The sequence below is a fragment of the Thermobia domestica genome, chromosome 2, assembly GCF_964235325.1.
Source record: "Thermobia domestica chromosome 2, izTheDome1.hap1.1, whole genome shotgun sequence".
Lineage (NCBI taxonomy): Eukaryota > Metazoa > Arthropoda > Insecta > Zygentoma > Lepismatidae > Thermobia > Thermobia domestica.
Window position 1 is genome coordinate 79,486,984 of NC_137455.1, and position 21,778 is coordinate 79,508,761.

Genomic DNA, 21,778 nt, shown 5'->3' on the forward strand with positions numbered 1-21,778 from the left:
AGAATTTGGAAGGAAAATTGTTATAAAGTGGTAAAAAATACACGGATTATATTATGAGAAGTTATTTTGACAATTGATTTGGTGGTTAATTTACTGTGATTTTCGGCATGTATAAACAAGTATTATTCCTTCCTAGCTAGCCAACTAACTGTAATACGATTATTTAAGTTTCATAATTCAGTTAATTAAGCACAAATTATGTAGTTATATAATTATATTATTCTTCGTACATGAACGAAAGAAAGAAGAGAACAGGAACGGCTCTCGAAAACTTATCACTGGGATAAAAACACTGTTAGTGTAAGCTTAAATTATTTAGGTTATTTATAAGTTATCATACCTTGTAATATCTTCTTGAAGTTGCGCTGGATCTGGAGGATAAAATTTGACTTCGAAATTAAACTTCCATGGTTCATCTAGAGAAAAGAAAGAAGGGAAAAAAGAATTCGTGATTACCTGCAAACACACAACTATATTGATCTAAAAGGAACAGTCAGAAATTATCATCAATGCGACAATTACACGGCCATACACAAAAAAATAAAAGTTTTCTGTGCCGGACCCCAGGGTATGGATTCAATGTATTTTGTTACACAGAAATCAAATTTCGAAACTCCAGCACGATTGACCGTGCTTTTTGACTCCAGCTAAAGTAATTTTAACACTCCTTGCTAGCACTAATTAAGGCCCTTATTGATGTGATTTCTACTTTTTTCATTATTCAAACTTGTGTACTCTATTCTAGTTATAGGTTTAGGCTATTCCTGAATGCCACTTGCTCTTCCGAGCTTTCGATTCTCCCCTAAAGTCTTGATCACGGAGGATAAAAACAGGACAGAAAAAAAAAAGAAAACAAAAAGAAACGAACTTACCAGGGTTGATGTGTGACCTAAGGTTTTGACAAAGTATCTGCAGTTCTCTCTCCTGTTTATCATCCATTACGAAGACTCCTGGGGAGTAGGAAGCACAAAAGCAAGTGGTATTCAGGAACTGCATAAACTTGTAAGTCGAATGATTATTAGAATTCCTGAGTGTCATTAAAATATCACAAAAAGCACAAAACTATGAACCGCTTTCTATGGTCAGAAGTCTCTAATGCTGACTCTTTGCAGACGAGTCAAAATAACAATGATAGGGTTTAACTTCCTCACTCCCAGCCGCCCCCTTAAAAATGATCTAAGATGGTCTTTCTGCTTTAAACACTATAAAATCAAGAAGGGGTACACTGCTTGGTTGTCTGTAAACTAGAAGGTATCTTTCAACGCTGTATAAGTAACGCCCAGCATTCATGGCCAAATGCCATGTATTGTAATTTTTATGCTAGTTTCAGAAAGACTGCAATTTCACGATTTCGAAGTAATTTGTTGGCGTTTTCCAGTTTCTACTCCACTGCTTTTTATCCATGCATGAATGACATACCAAAGATTTGGCTTGCTCGTCTGACCAAACGATCGCAGTGTCTGATAATAGGTGCCGTCTATTGCCGTAGCAAGTGGAGGGAAATGTTAGTGCGTCTTGAGTTCTTGGAATTTTAAGTGACCAAGAAACTAAAAAAAAAAGATGCTTACTTTAAAGAAATAGCCACGTATGGGCAGTTATTGGAGTTGCTGGTGTACGTGACACATAGCCGCTGCGGGTGTGCATTTCAGTGTTTCAAGATGCTGAAAGTAGGCCTTTTTAGGAAATAGAAGATAGAAAAATTTGTGAATGAGTTTGAGTGTAATGCGATGATTCTGTACTGTTTTGCAATATATGTGGAACTGTGGTTTCCGCTAAGAAGCGTTATTTTATCATACACGATTTAAGCGCTGCAACGACACGCAAATCAGACGGTGAAAAGGTTCAGAATCTACTTGGAACATTCACGAATCCCGCTTCGCGTACTAACAATTCTGCGAATGATCTGTGTGAAGTCCTAATTAACGAGGACATTCCTTTATGGAAGTTAGAAAAAGTTTTGTTTAAAAATTTTCTCGAGAAATACACAAAAGAATTCCATATGAATATCTTTGAGAAAGACTTATGTTGACAGCGCGTACAACAGAACTATTGACGATATCCGTAGAAGTGTTGATGACAAAAATATATAGATTTCAATTGATGGAGAATGCGATATTCTAAGCTGTTCCATTGCTAATGCTGTAATTCGAACTTTGGACGGAAAAGACACACACAAAGGTATTTGACTGCATCAGGAGTCCTGGAGAAAGTAAATGGTACGGCAATTGCACAGCTTTTTACAAAACAAAACAATGACTCTTCTGTCACCAGTGTTCAGAACTGAGTTTCACGTTTTGTCACAAATGAAGCTACATACACGCACAACACAAGAAACACTCTTAAGGTTCAATTTCCGAGTACGCTCCAAGCCACCTGTCTGGCACACGCACTACGTAAAATTACACAGAAAGTATTTTCTCACTTGCCCGACATTGATCTTCTCGTCAAATGTGAAAAAGATATTTCTGAAAACTTCCTCGCGAATCAGTGCCTTTCGCGAATTAGCCCCAGAACTTTCGCTCCCACCATAACCCGTCTTAACAAGATAGGGTACATGGATTACAGCTGTTCTCTTATGCTAAGAACTTCGAATTGATCAAACGAATCATCGATACTCATGAACAAGATGATGCGTCTTCAATTAAGATTGCTCAAAGTTTGCTTAAGAATTCCTTGAAAAAGGACTTAGCTTTCATTGCAACGCTGTCCGACAGTTTTCTGTAAAGTTGTCGGACCCTACTATCAAGCTTTTCTTTAAATATAAAATAATTCTCTGAAAGCCTTCAATGATCTGTGTTGCACCGGTGAAAGGGTGGACACATTCAGCTGAAGTGTGATGCTGATGTAACTGTTGGCAATGACACAAATCCTTCCCGAATCACTAGTCTTTATGTAAGCTTAGTGACATTTGTAGATGTGGAAATATCACTTCCACATCTAAAGTGAAATCTTTGTAACAGGAGACAAAGTATTTCGTTTGAAAACCTTAAGAAGTTGCTGATAATTTCAGAGGAAAAAAAAATGAAGTAACTTAAGTGAACATAAACTGCTAGTATAGTGTAAAACAATTTCATTTTAGTATTTTTCGTTCTTTGAATGTTTCATAATTGCTAACGGAGCTGCGTGTGAATGAAGTGTGAGTGTTTTTGAGTAGCATTTTGTTTCATTATTACTACCGAAGAATAACGAATGGATCGTTAGATATCGTTCCTTACGGGCTGCATAATTTGCAAGTTTCCAGAAATTTTAACCTGCAAATACTAACTGAAAAAATGAAACATTTTACTTCTTAGGGTCTAAACTTTTTGTTTGATTAGTAGACTATTATAGTTTTTGAGTATTTAACACTAATTTTTCTAAAAACAAAAGCTCTTGTTTCTATTATTTTGCCATTTTGGGCTTCTTATTTTACCATTAATTCCGGGCTCTAGTCATAAGTTTGTCGGAAGATGCACAAGACAGGAAGTATATTCTAAAATGTTTAAATTTGCTCTACGTATGCTTAGTAATACAAGGAAATGCTAAATTACAGATTCCGATGAAATAATAAATATTTTCTTATATTTAACTTATTGACTGAAGTTTTTCGAAAGAATATTCGGGTAAAAAAATTGAAGCAGGCTTTAAAGGGTGAGAAGAATAATTCACAGTTTACAACTGTATAAAACTGTTTTCAAAACAAACACTGCGGATAATTTAAGATCATCTTCTATTGTTTACGATGTTCAATACCAAGCTACAGCAATAATAATGATATTATATATATGTATACGTATAAAACCAAATAAAGGACATATTGATACGATAGGATTAAGACTTCCGAACTTCTCTCACTTTCTAGAACACTGTTCTTAATGGAGTGTGAAAGAAAGAAAAAATGTTCTTGACAGAAAATACAAAAATGTTGAAATTCACTTACTTTTCAAAACCTTCACCACGCGTTTATCCAATTCTAACCAATTTCTTGGATCATGACGGTCTTCGTAAGTTAGACCAAAATAATCCTTTTCCAGTAAATTAATGTTTTCACATACTTTTTCCAACACTTCTTGTCCACGTGCCTTGCGCTGAAATAAATAAAAATTATATATATAATTAGGGGTAGTGAATGAAAAAAAAAATATTCAGGTTATCCAATTTATTCGGTGAAATTTGTTGTGATTATTTTCTACTGGTAATTATTTTGAAAGTAGCAAATAAATTGGAAAATTACTTACTGAATGTATGGAACACATTTACAAAAATAATATAATGACTCATCTGTAATGTCATGCATATTTTTTAGCTAATATTTCAATTGCTCTAGCGGACTATTTTCGTCAGGACAGAGGGCATATTATTTTCCTATGCAAATCTTTACATAGTTGAAGCAAATAACAATGGTACTTTGTAGTAATAATAATAATAATAATAATATAGGTTCCTTATATCCGGTATTCATGTTATACGGGTATCCAAAATTTTTGCACACATTGAAATGCATGACAAATTCAGAAGCATCTCATCAAGACTTGATGCAAGGAGAGCCAGACGGAAAAAAAATCTAACATATTTCTCTGATAACAGTACAAAAATGAATTGATTGTTGACACGCAGCTCAAAAGAGAAAAAGAAGATAAAAATGAAGCCGAAAAGCTCAACTGTTGGGATGATGTTGGAAGGGTGCTTAAGAAACAAAAGAAACATAGTGTGAAGTTTTTTTTTTAAAGATATGGAAAAAAACTAAATAAGATTGATCCGGGCATCATTTGGCTGCAATACGAGTTAGGAAATTAAGTTACCGCGTTTTTGTTATAAAAATATACGTTTTCTTCGTGGGTTGCGTAATGCCAATTACCAGTTACTAAAGGACATTATTAATTCAGCAGTTGATAAAAAAAAGTTTCATGTGAACAACCAGTTAATCTGTAGAACAAGATTAGTACTTAACAAGCAATATATATTTTTCTTTTCCTCTGTTTTCCTTTTCATTATAATACGCGTTTGTTATATACAAAAATTGTTTATTATTATTTCATGACGACGTGAAACAGTAAAATAAATAATTTCCATTTCCATTGCTATCGAAAATGCTATACAAAATTTATAGACTGCGATGCAAATTTACACTTGTTTCGCAAATTGCTATGTAATAATCAAAATCTAAAATATATAATACGTAGTTAATTAGTAATTTCGGTAGAAGTTGTTACATTACAGTCTATAATAGATTCTACTTCAAACTGCATTTATTTTCTGTAACTTGGCTGTCTACGTTGGCCACTTTCAATGTAGCCGGAGGTGAACTGATTAACATACACAGGTTTCACTGTACTGTGAATGATATAGTTAGGACGTAATACTTTCTATTCGTGCAAACAACATTCAAATAGTATTTCGGCTAAACGTTATTTGAAAAGAAGCAAAGGAATTACTGTATTGAAAAATAAACCAAAAATTGCAAAAATCCCGTTCTTTTTTTTTCTTTCTTCTTCTTCTTTAATTGAAGAAGGCTTCAACAGGGAAAAGTTTATTCCTTTTTAAGCAACACTACTCGTGATAGCTTACGTTGTGGGAAGCCAAAATGTATTAGTCAAAAATACATATTCAGGACATTTGGTTTTTATATTTCTCGAAGACACATAAAACATCAGGGACTGGATTTACAAGAGAAATTCGAAAAATAATAATAGCTCGACAATACAAATTTACAGTATCTGTTGCCATAACTCGATCACACAAGAATACTTACATCCACTTGTAAGTCTAAGTCGCTGCCATCAAGGAGCCTTATTCGAGCCAATACTAATTTTCCTTTTGGGGCAGCCTTTCGCTTTGATGGAGAAGGAGATGCAGGAGTGGGTTCCGATGGACCATTCTCTACTCCCTTACCATTGTCTTGCACTTTCTCTTCTGGCATTATTGTTTATTAATCAGCTTCTACAAGACAATAATTATTAATTAGCCTCATATAAATGAACACTGTTACTGAGTAATAGTTAACATTAATAAGAATGACTGAGTAGATAACATCTTAGCAAATGCTAAAAATAACTAACAATCACTTCTTAAAACTGGCTTTCCAGATTTTTATATTGTAATTAAGTACATACCTCAACAATTGTATACAGAGAATAAGAAACTGAATTACAATTTAGATTGAATTTAAAAAAATAATCTTTCTAAAATATGGAAAATCTTTATGAAATAAAACGTAAATGTCTAAATAAGACGAATAATTTGTGGAAATAGAAATTATTTCTAGCTACGAATTATCACTACTGATTTTTGGGTAACAATCTGCAAGGACATATACAGTATTAAAGCTTTGTTACCTTGTAACTATGTAAATTTTCAATAGACTCAATATATTTCAACCATCTATTCTTCTGTGGCCGTCTTCAGGATTAATTTCCTCTTCTGTATATATGTTGAGTCTTTGAAGGCTTACATAATTACAAGATAGCAAAACTAATTCATTTCATATTAGTATCATTTGCGTAAAATGAAATTTGTTACATTTTATGTAATGACATTTTGCAATCTGTTAGTCCGGTGTAATTAGTTTTAGATGCCACTTAATTAGAACGGTAATTGAGTAATTAATATTTTTTTCTCTGACCAGAGTATGTACTTCTTTATTCCAGGGTTAATACAGAGTAAATAATTCTAGAGTCAACATGAAAGGAGTTACATGTGGATTATTGAGTGTGTTATATTCACGCAAGCAGGGATAGGTTCAATTGTCTTTCTGAGCACGAAATTCCAAAAATGAGATTTTAAAAATTACTCCTGTCAATGGTTGTCAAGATTAGCCAAAAGAGAGAGTACTTCACATCATTTATTTAGGTGCGAGACTTCCAAATAGGCACTGAAGATGGATTGACTACTCCGGAAAGTCTGCGAAGAGTTGCAGGTTCCAAGATGATCAAGGTAAGAAGTATTGATCTTTTAAATAGCTAATATGCATCAGTCATTTCTTCAAATAAATATACTACATATCAGCTCAATATTCGTAAGACTGCTGAAAGGAAATCTTATCTTACCGTCCAACGTATTCTAATGCCCTATAGGCTGAAGGGAACGAATGCAAATATATGAAATTCGAAGTTTTTAGCAACATATTTGGCGCAGGTACGCCATCGTCGTTTGACCTGGCCATTTTCTGTAATAGGTGGTGAGTACCAATGCCAGCTCTATATTAAAAACTAGTCTCGACTCTAGCAAAATGACACACTTCCAGTATTACAAAACAGAAAAGAATTGAAAGAAATGAAAAACTAGGTTGCTACGTTTTCGGTTTCACTATATTGAATATATCTAATTATGGGATTAATTATTTCTTTCCCCACCTGTCAATTTCCTAACTTACTTGACTACCACTTACAGCTTAAACTAACTTCCACAATACCAGAAATGGTTAGTCAACAAAATTATAATGTATTAGAGTTTACTTTCGTGACGATTATCAGATACGTTATTCATTACCATCACATTAACTGATTAGCTAATGGAATAGGACCTGAATACTTCAAACAGAAAGCAACAAGGTAAGTTGGAAAAGCTTCACTGAACTTTTTTCTTGAGACTTCAGTTCCCATCATTTCAAGTGTCTTGTTTCCAAACTTACAAAAAGGACTTACAAAAATTCAGGCATGCAATTATATTTTCGAAAAGTGTATATTCTCTAATTTTGTGCTAATTTCTAACTTACCACAAAAACTGGATCCAGTAAGAAAACTTCACAACATTTCTCTAGATGCCTTTAGCTGAAGTTGTTAACTGCAACGAAGAAAGTACAAACGTTAGAATGCAAATCCCTAATCACATTGTTATTGTGCATTTAGGTTTACTACATTACTTTGGAACAAACCTAATTGCACACACAAATTTTAGAAAAAGACTTTCATTTGTATGCAAAGTGTGCAGTGTTTGAATCTGACGCATAACCAACTTTCGTTACCTGACATCAATTTTTTAAAAACATTGCAGCTCGTATAAAATGTCACCGAAAGAACCGTAACTATATATATATATATATATATATATATATATATATATATATATATATATATATATATATATATATATAAAAGAACCAAATTAGGACATGATAGCTCTGGTAGAGGAGGGACAGACGGACGGTAGCTGCGAGCTGTCCCTGGTTCGATCCGCGGCCACGCTACTTTATGATGGACAATATCGTTTCAGTGGGTTTTCTCGGGGTTCTTCCGTTTCCTATCACTTTCTCATTCCATCAATTTCCTTGTAATCATTCACTTTCACCATCCACTTCCTTAAGCCCAAAGAGTATTTCTCATTACAAGAACTAGATATTCTAAGTTATTAAAATGCTCTTCAGTATTAGGGTATCATGTAACATTAAGTTTAATAGTTTGCTGAATTCTAATTTGCTCTGGTCATGACATTAAACCCTTTAATGAATTTTAGAAATCTAACTTTTCGTTAAAAGTTTCCGAGAATTCGAATACGATTTTAAAAGTGACCCGGTATAACGTTTCCTTAAAAAAAAAAAATAAAAAATAATTAATTAATCCTTCTATACGTGTGTAAATTACCTGCTTAAAGACTAATGTACATAGTGATTTTACTGATGGTAAATTTATTACAGAACATTTTTTCTTAGTCCCTATATTCATTTCGTCCCTTCGAATCGATACAATCTTTTCTAAATTTCGATCACATTTCATTTCCAACACACATTCAGTATTAGGAATCAGATGATATTACTCGCAGTGAAAGCGTTTCAGGTCCACTTTTTGGGTGAGTTCTGGTACAGAATGGAAGTGTAATGATGCATAATGGTCAATGATAATCTGTATATAGAACTGTCTAATTATTCACGCTTGGATATGATTTAATTAACTACGATATATATATATATATATATATATATATATATATATATATATATATATATATATATATATATATATATAGAGAGAGAGAGAGAGAGAGAGAGAGAGAGAGAGAGAGAGAGAGAGTCGTATGTATACAGGGTGGACGCGTAGATTGAACCTCGATCTATAGATTCAAAATCCAATACGTTACTCTTCTGCCTTTGTTAAGATCCTTATAGTCGTATTCGTCAGCAGCATAACCAGAAAGGAAATCCATGCCAGTGGTGTCTGAAAGTCTTATTCAGAGGTTTCAATTCTTCACTGCTTTGTACGTCTTTTTAGAAGCTTTTCCGAGGTTATTCTCAATTTGAAGACATATATAAGACAGCTTGGTTGCTTGCTTACAAATTCTATACTTTTTGGTGTTTGATGAAGAGCAGTTACTATTGTCCTATTGACTAGTAGGAAAAAATACTTAACCGGACCAGGACTCGAACATGTATCCCTGTGGTGCTACTTTAGAAAGTGAAGACTTTAACGATGAGCTGTTTTTATAACCAAAGAAATATGGATACGACTTGGCTTTTTTAAAACAACAACAGACTAAGTCACATTAAGTGGACCATTACATTATATATTACTGATTGTATATGAGGAAGATTAGATTGGTTTAGGTCAGTAATACTTAAACAAACTTAACTGCTTGCGTAACGAATGATATTTTATTTCCGTCTGTTGTTTTCGGAACAGAAAGTCTGTGGATGATTTTTCTAGGTTTAAATCCAGAATGTAAATTTCTGTACGTGTAATGGCAGTATAATGATTCAACTTTTTAAAACAGCTTTTTTAAAGTATTAACTTATGAAAACTGTTTTTATTATTATTACATTCCTTGCACCATTTTAAGATTTCATTCGCGAATTGTTGACCAAATCGTTCCCCACAACGGGCGTGTCCTGCAAGTAACCAATTACATGCCAATTACTAGCTGTTACTTATTGCTTGGTGCTCAACTCAGAAAACTGCTCACCATGGACAGACGTTCAGCAATGATTACCCTATAGAAGTTGGAAGGCTATACTGCAACTGCAGCTGGTAGGTGAATGGGTATCCTGGCCACTACAGCCAGGCGATGGATTCAGCAACATGGTACTACAGGTCAGCCTGATAATTTACGATTTCCTAGTCGTCCTCATGTGTCTACTGAGGCGGAAAATGCAAGATTAGTACACGAAGCCCACCAGGGTTGGCAAAAACCATGGTTTTTATTGAAAAAACCCAACAACCGAGATTTTTTTTTGTTTAAACTTTTTTTTTTTTTTGTTGTTGTTGTTTAAACCAGGTTTTTTGGTTTAAATAATTTGCTCTATGTATTTATATCACATATGGATAAAAATAAGTTTGTTTCGCCTTTGTGTTATTATGAAACAACCGGGTTATGTTGGAAGGGGTCACATAACACTTAAAGCGGAATCCAACCGCTTCTCGGCCAGGGTGTCTACTGGAATACCAGAAAGTAAATTCATGACTTTTTCATGACTTTTCATGACCTTTTTGTTCAAATTTTCATCACCATGAAATTAAGCACTCAGGGAACTGCCCAAAGGCAAAACAAATTATAAAAGAAATTGGTTTTAAAAAATAGATAATCAAATTTAAAATCTGCAAACTCAAACGAATAATATTACTTGCATAAGTCTAAAGGCCCAAAAATACACAATTTACATTTCTTAGAAGTAAAGAAATAGCAGATTAGAAAGTTGGACAGTAAAAAGTTGTTACTATATTACAGAGACTAGAAGATGAAATGGGGAGCAGCTAGGAAGACAGTAGAGTACCAGTTAGCCAGCACTAACTGGTGGGGAAATTTCTCACAATTACTGACCTGATACAACTGTTTCAGTACATGCAGTATGAGGTATAAAAGTATGAAGTATAAAAATATACTCTGAGATTTCAGATTTTCATGACCAGTTGGGTAAAAAAAAGGACTTTTTCATGGCTTTCATGACCACTAAGCAAAATATATGACTTTTTCATGACTTTCATGACTTTCATGACCAGTAGACACCCTGTCGGCTTACATCCGAATGAAATTGTCCTTCATTTGGACTCGAAACCGGGACTAATTGGACACAACTGCAATGCGTCTGCCGACTCTCACACGAAGGACTCCTGATAAAAATACGTTGTACTAATCTTTACATACTTGTTAATATAATTGTTAAGAGTCATTTCAGAAGGACAAAAAGATAAATGGTTGAACAAGTGAAACCATTATACAGATTTACATAGAACAATTTCAAAATACTGCAGAGTACAGAAGAACTAATTTAGCCCAAGTTAGTTCACTACGACTTTTATTAGCCCAAGTTAAAGAAATAGGACGACCTAATTTGCATATCAGTAAGAAAAGTGAATAAAGATACGAATTATTAACTCCACTTTGACCCATTTTTACATAAATAGATATCATAGATACTTCTGATTTCAATAAATGCCTCTCGTGCGGTTTGTATGACTCCCCCCCCCCCCCCAAAGTACGGCATTTCGATGTATTTTATCAATAGTACACATCATTAGAACGAAACAATATTTAGAATTTTTCTTTGATTGCAACTGCATAATAATAATAATAATAATAATAATAATAAACTATAAAAAAAATCACATAAGAAAAATTCATAAACTTATACAAAAAACAAAAGTTGTTTTTGTAGTATAATCCCTTTGAGTACTGAATGAGGAATTTAGGTCTGAATATAATACGAATAATATACGGGAGTGAAACGTGATAACCCACAAAGTGTGTCCATCAAGATTTTACGAACACACACTTTATCGAACATTTTTCGCTTTTTGGTTTAAACCAGTTGATTAAAAAAAAAAAAAAAAAAAAAAAAAACTGGTTTAAACCGGTCAACCCTGAAGCCCACCCACTCAGGATGTTTAAAACAGCTAAGGGAAGTTTCCCACAGCCACAAACAGCCAAGGGAAGCTAAGGGTAGTATGCAGACAGTTCCGAAGACCTCATCATGCTGGGTTACGTGGCCGTGAAGAAAAAACTCTCAATGAACATAAAACCATCTCGCATTTGCAGTGCAGGACAGCTTCACAGAATTGAAGGGCACTTGGAAATTGCTCAGTACTTACATATGAGTAACATCATCGTACCATCAGTACGCGTACTTCAGCCTCATGTTGTCATTCATTCCCAGCAAGACCAGTCTCCAATACATACTTCCCGTGTGATTCATGAATGGTCCGCAGGGCAGCCTGAGATTGATTTAACTGACTGGCCGCCTAGTGAAGCAGAACTCAATGCCATGCAAAAGTGTGAACAGGAGTGAATTTTACTCTAAGGGACATTCGGGCTGAGGCAGATTTACCAAGAACTCGGGATGACCTGCTCGGCTTTGTTTCTGAAGCATGTCTGGAGGTAGAGGAAGGAGAGATTTGTCGACCATTTAAAGGATTCCACGCCCAGAAGAATGGAACGTGTAAGGGTCTTGGGACACGACATTAGTGTCTCATCTATACTTTTCTGAAAACATTTCTCGTAGCAACCACTCTTTATATCATAGTTTTGTCCAATTCTACTAATAAAGAAAAAGTTTCGGTAGGATTTGAACTCAAGACTGAAGATTGGGGATCCCGCGTTCTACCAGTAAGCTAACATGAACCAGGGTGGCCACTCATTTGGAATTTCAAAATTCCCTGACTTTTCCAGAAATTTTCCCGGTTTTCCAGAAAATTTATAGAGAGATCTAAAATTGGTATATCATTGTTTTTCAAAGCTTAAACAGAAGCTACAAGTGAAATGCAATGTGGACTAGAGGATCATTATTAAAAAAGAATCACAAAAAACACTAGCGAGTCTAATTTTAATCACTTACTTGCCTAATTTTCAATTCTCCTGTGTGTTTCCACTCCACTGTAACCAACTGCTGCACAGAACGAGAAGAGGAATGTCTATCCCTATCGCTTTCCAACCTTAAGCTTAATACTAGTCACAAAAGTACACACACTTACAGTCCACTAGTAAAACACAAATTACTGGAACGAACACTACTTTACTGAAATGTTTTAAAACCTCAAATCACAGATTTGCAGTTCACTAAAGTCAAACTGAAGTTAAGACTACATCCACTTAAATGTTTTAAGACTTCAAACCAATAATCTCATCATCAATTGCAGACAGTTTCTCCTTGACATCATTCAACAACTTCATTTTCTTCGCCTCGAGTTCAATAACTTTATCCTTAATGGCATTTCTCTTTCTTCTGTTTCTTCTCTTCCTCTTCTTGATTCCTCAAAGACTCAACATATACTCCATAAGCATTGCGGGCAGCAAGGACAACCCTCTTTGTAATTGGAAACTTATCAATACCACCCACAGCTGAAATTTTATCATGTACCTGCCTGAGTGCAATTAGACTCAGCTCGCTTTGATTTTCAATTAAACATTCTTTGTTGATTGAAAATTCCCTCTCCACACTAGCATTTCCATGAGATAAAATGAGGAGAAATTTCACAAAATCAGTCATATGTACTGAGCATGCGCCTAAATGCAGCATGTCCATCCAATGGTCATCTAATCTCTTACTTTTCCTGTCATAATTCCTCATTGCTTCCAATACAAGAGGATTTTTAGCAAAAACTTTGAATTCACCTTGGATTTCATCAGCTAATGTTCTTAAAATCAAATTTTTGGATACTACAATTTCTAGGCAATTGGACAATCTCTTTGCAGCTACAGTGTCATCCATAACAAACACACTTGGATCCAGGAAAGAAATTGCTCTTGTCAGGTTGCATTTTAGAGGTGACCTGTCCATTATTTTCAGTATGAATTTCTGACATCCTGCGCGAGTCTTGTCGAAATTCAAGAGTCTGTCTATCCGATACGGTATTGGTTTTTCGTATAGCATCCTTTGATGTGTACCCAATGTTTACAAACTTGGCTGGCTTTAAGTTTTCGCTATTATTGAAATCAATCTTAACCAATGGCCGGCCTTCCAAAACACTATCTTTTACAAAACGACCTGCAACAGACAATACTATGGCCTGGAGCAAGTTGTAAAGGAAAGGAGCTAATGGAGCTTCTCCCTGAAATTCACGCAGGAAAGGTTCAACAGTTTTTGCTAATGTTGTGAAAAAGCCAAGTTTTGCACGAAGAAGGTTATCATTTGTCAAATGTCTTACAGTATCAAAGCTTTTGCACTGTGGTACTTTCTTCTCATCAACAGCCCACTGTACGTATTTCCTTACGTTCGGTAATATTTCCATCGCCCGGGAAGCAACGTCTGAATTTTCTGTCCATCTAATGCTGCAAATTTTTTTTCGGAAACACAGAAGACCCTGTGCATCTTATGTAATCTGCACGACGAGCTGGAACGTCTTTGAATAAATTATAAGACGCCCTTAGGAATTCTTCTAATTTCCAACCTGTTGCTTGCATGGCAGCTTTAAAAGCACAATTCATAGTATGCAGCCCACAACTTCCAATATCAAGAAGAATTGGATCTGAAGGTGAACTTGCAAGATCTTTCTGCAGGTCACTTAAAAATTTGAAGTTAACATGTGGGCCATCCATCGAAACTTGAACAATTTTCTTGAGGTCCAAACCTAAGATACCATTCTTGAAACTAACTTGAATGTCTGCTGACGTTGAATGTCCGAGGAACACTGAATTTAAATATCTTGCTGACACTTGATTTCTTTCATTGTCCCAAAACTGAATCGTAAGGTCCATTTGCTGCTTTTGCGAGACTTTGTTAAGGCTTTCATCAAACCCAATAACATAATGCTTGCAAGCTTCTATTTCTTTGAGATGATCACCTTTAAAAAGCCGTCCAAGACCATGAACGATAGTATAAGCTAACTTGGTACGTTGTAATTGCATCTTACTACAAATTTCGCCATCAGGGAACATGAGCTTGAAATTTGTTAGCCAGTCGGGAAGCAGATATACTGAACCGGATGGTTAGCGCGTGTGCGTACGATGCACGTAGTCTCTGGTTCGATTTCTTGTGAACACTCAAAAGTTTTGGTGTTGGCCCAGAGAGTATGGAGAGGACAATTATGGAGCTACATGTATTAAGAAGTAGCGGACTTCGGTCTAGAAAGCCGGCATTAACAACTTTAGGTAGGCCCGAGTCCCAAAGGTTTTGTCGTGCCAGCAGTGGCGTGCGGTGGTTGTGCAACCGGGGAACAGGTCGACATAGATGGGAAATATTGTGTAACAAAACAACGGAACTGAAGTAAATGAGCACTATTAAAATGTGCTTTTAAGAAATCAGAAAATGTTGTTTGTAGCTGATTTTTTTTTTTTTTTTTTTTTTTTTTTTTTTTTTTTATAGAACAGTAGTACATGCAGTAGCGGAATTGGGTGTAAAAACTAGGGGGAAGGGAATACCATTACTTCAAATTGGTGGTCAAAAGGTCAAATATCTGTAAAAAGCATGGCCAATTAATCGAGTGTCTCAAAAAGTACTGCAGCCACTGAGTACAAATGCATATGGAATCCACACAGTTTTTGATTCCACATAGAAATACACGCATTAACCAAAATTCCACACATTTTGTGGAATTCGACACACATTCGGAACTCTTCCGGCAGAAATACTCAACTATCGTTCAGCTTTTATATTAATCACGTGACTACCAAAACGAGATGCAAGGGCACAGCCCCGAGCGAATTCTGGAAATCAAGCAGCCATCGAACTAAACAAGTGTGTTAATTACAAAATGGTCCCGATTTCGCTCCAGCTCAATTCATGGGCAGCACTAAATGACAAAAGAATATGAAGAAAGTATGCGCAGCCCAAACCAGCAGAGCTAGATAAACGAAACCTGGAACGAAGGAGAAATCTGGGGGCGAAGCCCCCAGCGACCAAAGCTATTTTGTATATAAATAAACCGGCTAAATGGCTAGGAATACAGCAGAACGTAAATTTTCCCCCGAGTAAAAATTCCATGTTTTTCATCAAAATTCCCTGACTTTTCCAGAATTAAAAAATTCCCTGACTTTTCCCGGTTTTCCAGGTGAGTGGCCACCCTGATGAACACACATACGAGCCCATTCTGAAGAAAGATGACTGAATTTCCCGTGTTCGATGACAATGATATTCATATCCATTGAAAATAAATTAAACTTGGGATATTCTGAAACCCCGGAGTCTCGATGTAGCAAATATTTGACCACACTGAAACAGAAAATTGCAATGACAACATTTGAATTTACTTTCATTACTGAATTACAGAAAATTTCCTACAACCCTATAAAATTTGTATGTCATGTTTCATACTTTTGATTATATAGGATTTTCACTTTCTACGATTGTGAAATTCTGTTATTTCGACATCGTGGAATTCGGAAATTGAATTAATGACTTTCTTATGTTACCTATTCGACCACCGCTAGTTCTTACACGAGATGTTACAAAAACTCAGGTTGGAAGTCTTTAACGAAATACAATTACGTGTTTTAGTCTCACATGTAAAGTGTGTGGAGAAATGCTCATAATTTCAAAAGAGTAGAACAAACCGCTTACTCAAATTATAAAACAAATAATGTACTTTACTCTGCATAACTGTGATTATGCATTAGACGAATAAAGTGGATGCATAGCAGTGAATTAAATAAATGCTAGATGCAAGTACCTCATATTTAGTGATTATCATACTAAACGTATCTCTACGACCGTAAACCCCATGCTATAATGAGAATATTGTAAGTAACTTCCGTATGACAAATAGCTGCAGAGAAATACACAACACATACTATTTACTGCCATTACACGATTTACTTCATTTGTATTTTACATCCACATATAATATACTGATATTCTGTCAACACCCACCACATCTCAGATATACTTTAAACACAATAATTACTTATGATTTGAGATAATTGTATGAATATATATAACTTATTTATGTTAATGTGATTATTTTATATAATTATTCATTTATTGAGGAATACATCATTAAATATCAAAAAACTTTGATCCAACGCGAATCGAACTCAAGACCAAGTGCAAGAGTTTACCACTGTGTTAACGCGAACACCCCCTATCGAGCTGCTCCTAAAGAAATATAACAATTTCCGAGACGAATCATTCATATCCGTTGCAAATGCTGTTGTTTTTTTCTCCTTTGTCGTTTTTATTTTGCTATGGGTGCAAGAACTATGTTCCCTATCTCTTATTTCATTAGAAATTCCCTTTTACGTATGGAAATGTAGGTGACTAAGCCAACATGTGCTCACAAGAATACATAGTTAAACGAAATACTGTATCATTACCAGAGTTGGCTGGTTTAAACCGCTGGTTTTTGCCAACCCTGATCATTACGTATTTCAATGAATGTTACTTTATTCTACACATAATAGCATTTCAACATAAAAACATATTTGCATATTTTATCCCGATTGCAACGGTTGACTTGGGGCCTCGAAACTAGCATCTTTGGTTTACTGTTTCTAAAGATATCTGAAATTGGGCTCTCAAAATGTTTAGCTGAAAAACAGTCAAACATATCAATGTGCTCATTCTTTTTGGAATAGGGCGTACCTTCTAGCTTCTACCAGTATATTATATATATATATATATATATATATATATATATATATATATATATAGGGGGGTTAAATTAAGCCGATTTAAAGCGTTTTCTGTCTATTACTTCAAAAGTCACATGGCCGCATCAAGGTGAATAGTCCATCCTGTAGTGCATATACAGATGGTGATCAGAAAAATGGAAACACCTATAGTTGGCAACACGTCAAATGTATGGCCTAGCAGTGGTGTCGTGGCGCCTGCAGCACCGGACCGCTGGTGGTGGTGTTTTAGGTCAGTCTCCATACTACATCAAGCGCAGTGGAACAGCAGTGTCCAGTGGCTGCAGCAGACGGAGGTAGTGTAAAATGGGAGACTTCTCAGATTTTCAAAGAGGGCAAATTGTTGGTGCGCGGTTATGAGGAGTGAGTGTGACGGCAGTGGCTTCTGTGTTAGGTGTGTCGCGTAGGACAGTGTCGAAGGTGATGACGGCCTACACAACACACGGGAAAACCACATCGGGGAAGCGGAACAGTGGGCGGAAGAAAATCATGAGTGACAGGTCACGCCGGGTATTAAAGCGCATTGTCACGCAGAACCGTCGTGCCACTGCGGAGCAAGTGACGGAGGAACTCAATCAGCACCTCCCCCACCCTGTTTCGACAATCACAGTCCGCCGCGAATTACATGACATGAACTTACGGGGTCGTGTTGCACGGGCCAAACCGCTCATCAGGGACCATAACGCTTTCGCACGCCGCAAATGATGCCGTGACCATGCAACTTGGACCGTGAGGACTGGAAACGTGTGATATGGTCGGATGAGTCATCCTTCACCCTATTCCCAACCACGGGCCGTGTTTATGTGTGGAGAACGCCCAAAGAAGCTTATGATCTGCAGTGTCTCCGCCCAACTGTGAAACATGGCGGCGGCTCGGTGATGCTGTGGGCCGCCATATCATGGTTTTCATTGGGTCTTGTGGTCACACTTAGCGGACGAATCACTGCCAACGATTATGTCGCAATTTTAGGAAACCACTTGCATCCTATAATCAGGATTTTACTTTAAAAAAAAAATTATATATTTAAAAAAAAAACTATGATTTACATTGTATGTTTTTATTAATAGCTTTTTAGATCGACACTCGTTTGTAAACGAGTGAATTACTAACTACTCTCTATGGGCTGTCTATGCTCTGACTTTTGTTACTACTACTACTTGTTTACTGTATTGCGCAACTTGATGATAATAAGGATGATGATGTCACCTTTCCACATTACCATGGACGAGCAGTTACCCGAAGGGGTCAGTCCTCTGTACTAGGTTAGGCCTACACCCGTTCAGAGAACAAGCTCTTCTTGTATATGCTACTTCAGTGCAATATGGAATGGAAGACTCAAATACAAGCCTGGATTCGAACTCGGGCCTTGACTCAATCTTGGTTGTTGACCCTCACGGCTCGTATACATACCTCCGACCTTTGACTTTGATTTGAGAACCCAATCAATTGCCAGGCATGGATACAAAACGCGAGTACTTCAACTTTCCAGATTAAGCAAGCGCTCACAGGAAAAAAAAAAAAGTAAGCTCGAAAAATAAAATTAATTATTCAATAAAAATATTGATTTTTGAAGCCGAATGTTGTCTAACATGAAGAAGATTCCAAAAACTGTTTTTCCAAGCACGGTTTCATTCTCATACAACGCAAATATGAGGCTTGTTTACATTCGAAATAACCCTTGCACTAGCTTCCGCTTCCTAACGAGAATATATTGAAACAACAGCAAATCTCTACTTAGCAATACGAATACAGTTCTGCTTGTGAAATGAAAAGTTTCTTCCACTGAATTATTTATTATAAACTCCAAATAATAATAATATGTACAGTAAAGCTACATTATTCAACTACCAAAACAGGTTTATCCAAATAGTTTCATGTACTTCAAATAAAACAGGATTTAATTTTGAATGTCCTCTTTTCGAAATAATTCTGAAATTGTTTACATAGTTTCTTGCCAATAATGTAGAAGGAATTCAAAGCTTATTAAGAATTTAAAATATTAAGTACCTCTGCTCTGCATTGTACAATCTGCGGATCGCATACTACGCTCTCAAAACAGCTCTATACAGTACGGGTTACTTGGCTTATAGAGAATCAGGGTAAATGTCAGGGCTACTTTCGGCCCCTTTCCACATTCTTACGTTTCATTCAACATTATCAAGGGACACAATATTTATTTTATTATATACCTAATCTAACCTACTACTACAAGACCTATTCTAAGTACACATATAAAAATACACATATAAATACTCACACACGAAAATATTACAGGCACTGACCTTCAATGTAAATATTATCCACAAAATTTTAATCTAGATTCCCTGTTCTCAAGCGCTTCTCCCAAAATACATCCTATGACGATATATATGAGCCTCGAGCAAAACAACACGATCAGATAGCACATAAACATGCAACGCAACTGTTTACATTTTTCATATCTGGCAGAGAGAAAATATTTATTCTACTTAATAATTTACTTAGCCTTCTTTCAATAGGAACTAATATGAAGTATTGAGTTCCTCTAACAAATTTTTAGATCAACATTCCGAATAATCCATCACTGTAAACAGTTTTCTTTTAATTCAGGAAAAATGTCATCATAAACAAATGAATACTATATAGCGAAAGCTCATACTGAAGACGGAAGCAGACAAATGACGATCGAACCTCGTTAATTTCTAGCACCCAATTGCATTGTTGTACAAGATTCTGATTTCTTTCTTTACTTTATATTGAAATATCGAACCATCATACCACAAAAATAATGTCAATAGTAATTTTAAGAGCCAATTATTTAAGATATTAATTTGGAAGGTTGTTATTTCTGAAATAAGACTATCTATATCAATGTAGCCAAACTATGATCACATTTTGAAGTTATGATACAAATTCCCCCCTAACCCCAAAAGGTATACTTTCGAACTACATGTGGAATATATTATCGAAGGTATCCGAGGGAACTTTAGCTTACTACACCATCATTGCCATTATGATTCTTGCACATACGAAATTTTAGCCAAAGAGTTAGTCAAGGTTATCACTTTTGAAGATTCCGTAAAAAAAAAAAAAATAAATAAATAAAATAAAAATAAAATCCACATAAACAATCCACTAATTCTTGTAGATTCCACTGACGAGTTTCCGTAGTTCACGAGACACGCATTAATCTGAATGAGACTTACTTGCTGTCCTAGTTGGAATAACTAGGATACTGACACCTCATCACTCCAAGAAAACAGTAATCCAGCCTCCTGGTTACTTCGTTATTACAAGGTAAATCACAAGTCCAACTGAACTGTCCCAAAGCCATGTTTTATCTGGATGTAATCTGCCATACTTTACCTCTCCAAAAGAAACTCCAAGGTTATCATGAACAATAGCGATTGTTCCAACTGTCCACATTAACATGGATCCGCCAAGCCGTGAACCTCGAACACCACGTTCAAACAGATGACAGAACTGTTTTACACAACCCTCACTGACAAATCAGTTTACATTCAAATGTAGACATTCCCCTAACATCTTGAAAGCATAATTTTAGTTATTTTGAGGGTTGAATCACGGATTTAATCGTTTTCTTGAAAGTTTTCCAGGAACCATTCAATACGGGTCCCTCCTATGATACAGCATCCCGCCATACCAGCGTCTAGAAGCGTCTTACAACAGAACCATGGGTAATTAAAAGCGAATCATAGAATTGTTTTCATGATGACGTAACTGAAAACCAATTAAATCTAAACACCTTTCTTTTATCCCTCTAGAGCCTAATTGCTTATTGGATACCTGGATTAGAAAAGAAATATGTTTTCGAAGAACGTAAAATATTAAATATGGCCGAACAAGAAATTTTGAAGATTAAAATAAATTCGGTTATTACCTAGTTCAATCCATTTCCTACTTCCCTCTTAGTAACTTCGAAAATCCTAAGCAAATAAAATAATAATAATAAAAGTACCATCCTTGAAACGAATTTCCTTACTACAAACTGTATGAAATAATAAACTATTACAACAAATCCTACACTACCTTTCCTCTACAAACAAAATATTGAAATGACAAATAATAATTAAAAAATGCTAATATGAAGAAATAAAATCAACTGCGTAATCAATATCTATTACATGAGCATATTCTCATGCGCCATGCTTGACATTACTCACTTCTTTTTCTCAGCAGTTGGATTTTTTTTTTTTTTTTTTGGAAATATTCCAAATGCTCCATGTATATTCCAGATTGGAACATCCAACTGGGATGTTACATCCTCCTGGTCGAACAGGAGAAATTCTGTAAACTGGAAAATACCAGTTGGAAG

The 21,778-nt window shown here is 35.5% G+C and overlaps 1 protein-coding gene across 6 annotated transcripts in view; it reads right to left on the reverse strand.

Moving 5' to 3' along the window:
• Positions 1-21,778, reverse strand: part of cora (erythrocyte membrane protein band 4.1 like coracle) — a 106,100-nt gene that overhangs the window by 75,670 nt on the left and 8,652 nt on the right. For all 6 annotated transcript variants that reach the window (XM_081742724.1, XM_081742732.1, XM_081742716.1 and 3 more), the window contains exons 2-5: positions 7,694-7,761; positions 5,732-5,919; positions 3,920-4,067; positions 341-416 (exon numbers count right to left, since the gene is read on the reverse strand). In XM_081742724.1, the coding sequence (XP_081598850.1) occupies positions 341-416; positions 3,920-4,067; positions 5,732-5,899 (392 nt within the window). In that variant the 5' untranslated portion in view covers positions 5,900-5,919; positions 7,694-7,761. The remainder of the gene's footprint in view (positions 1-340; positions 417-3,919; positions 4,068-5,731; positions 5,920-7,693; positions 7,762-21,778) is intronic.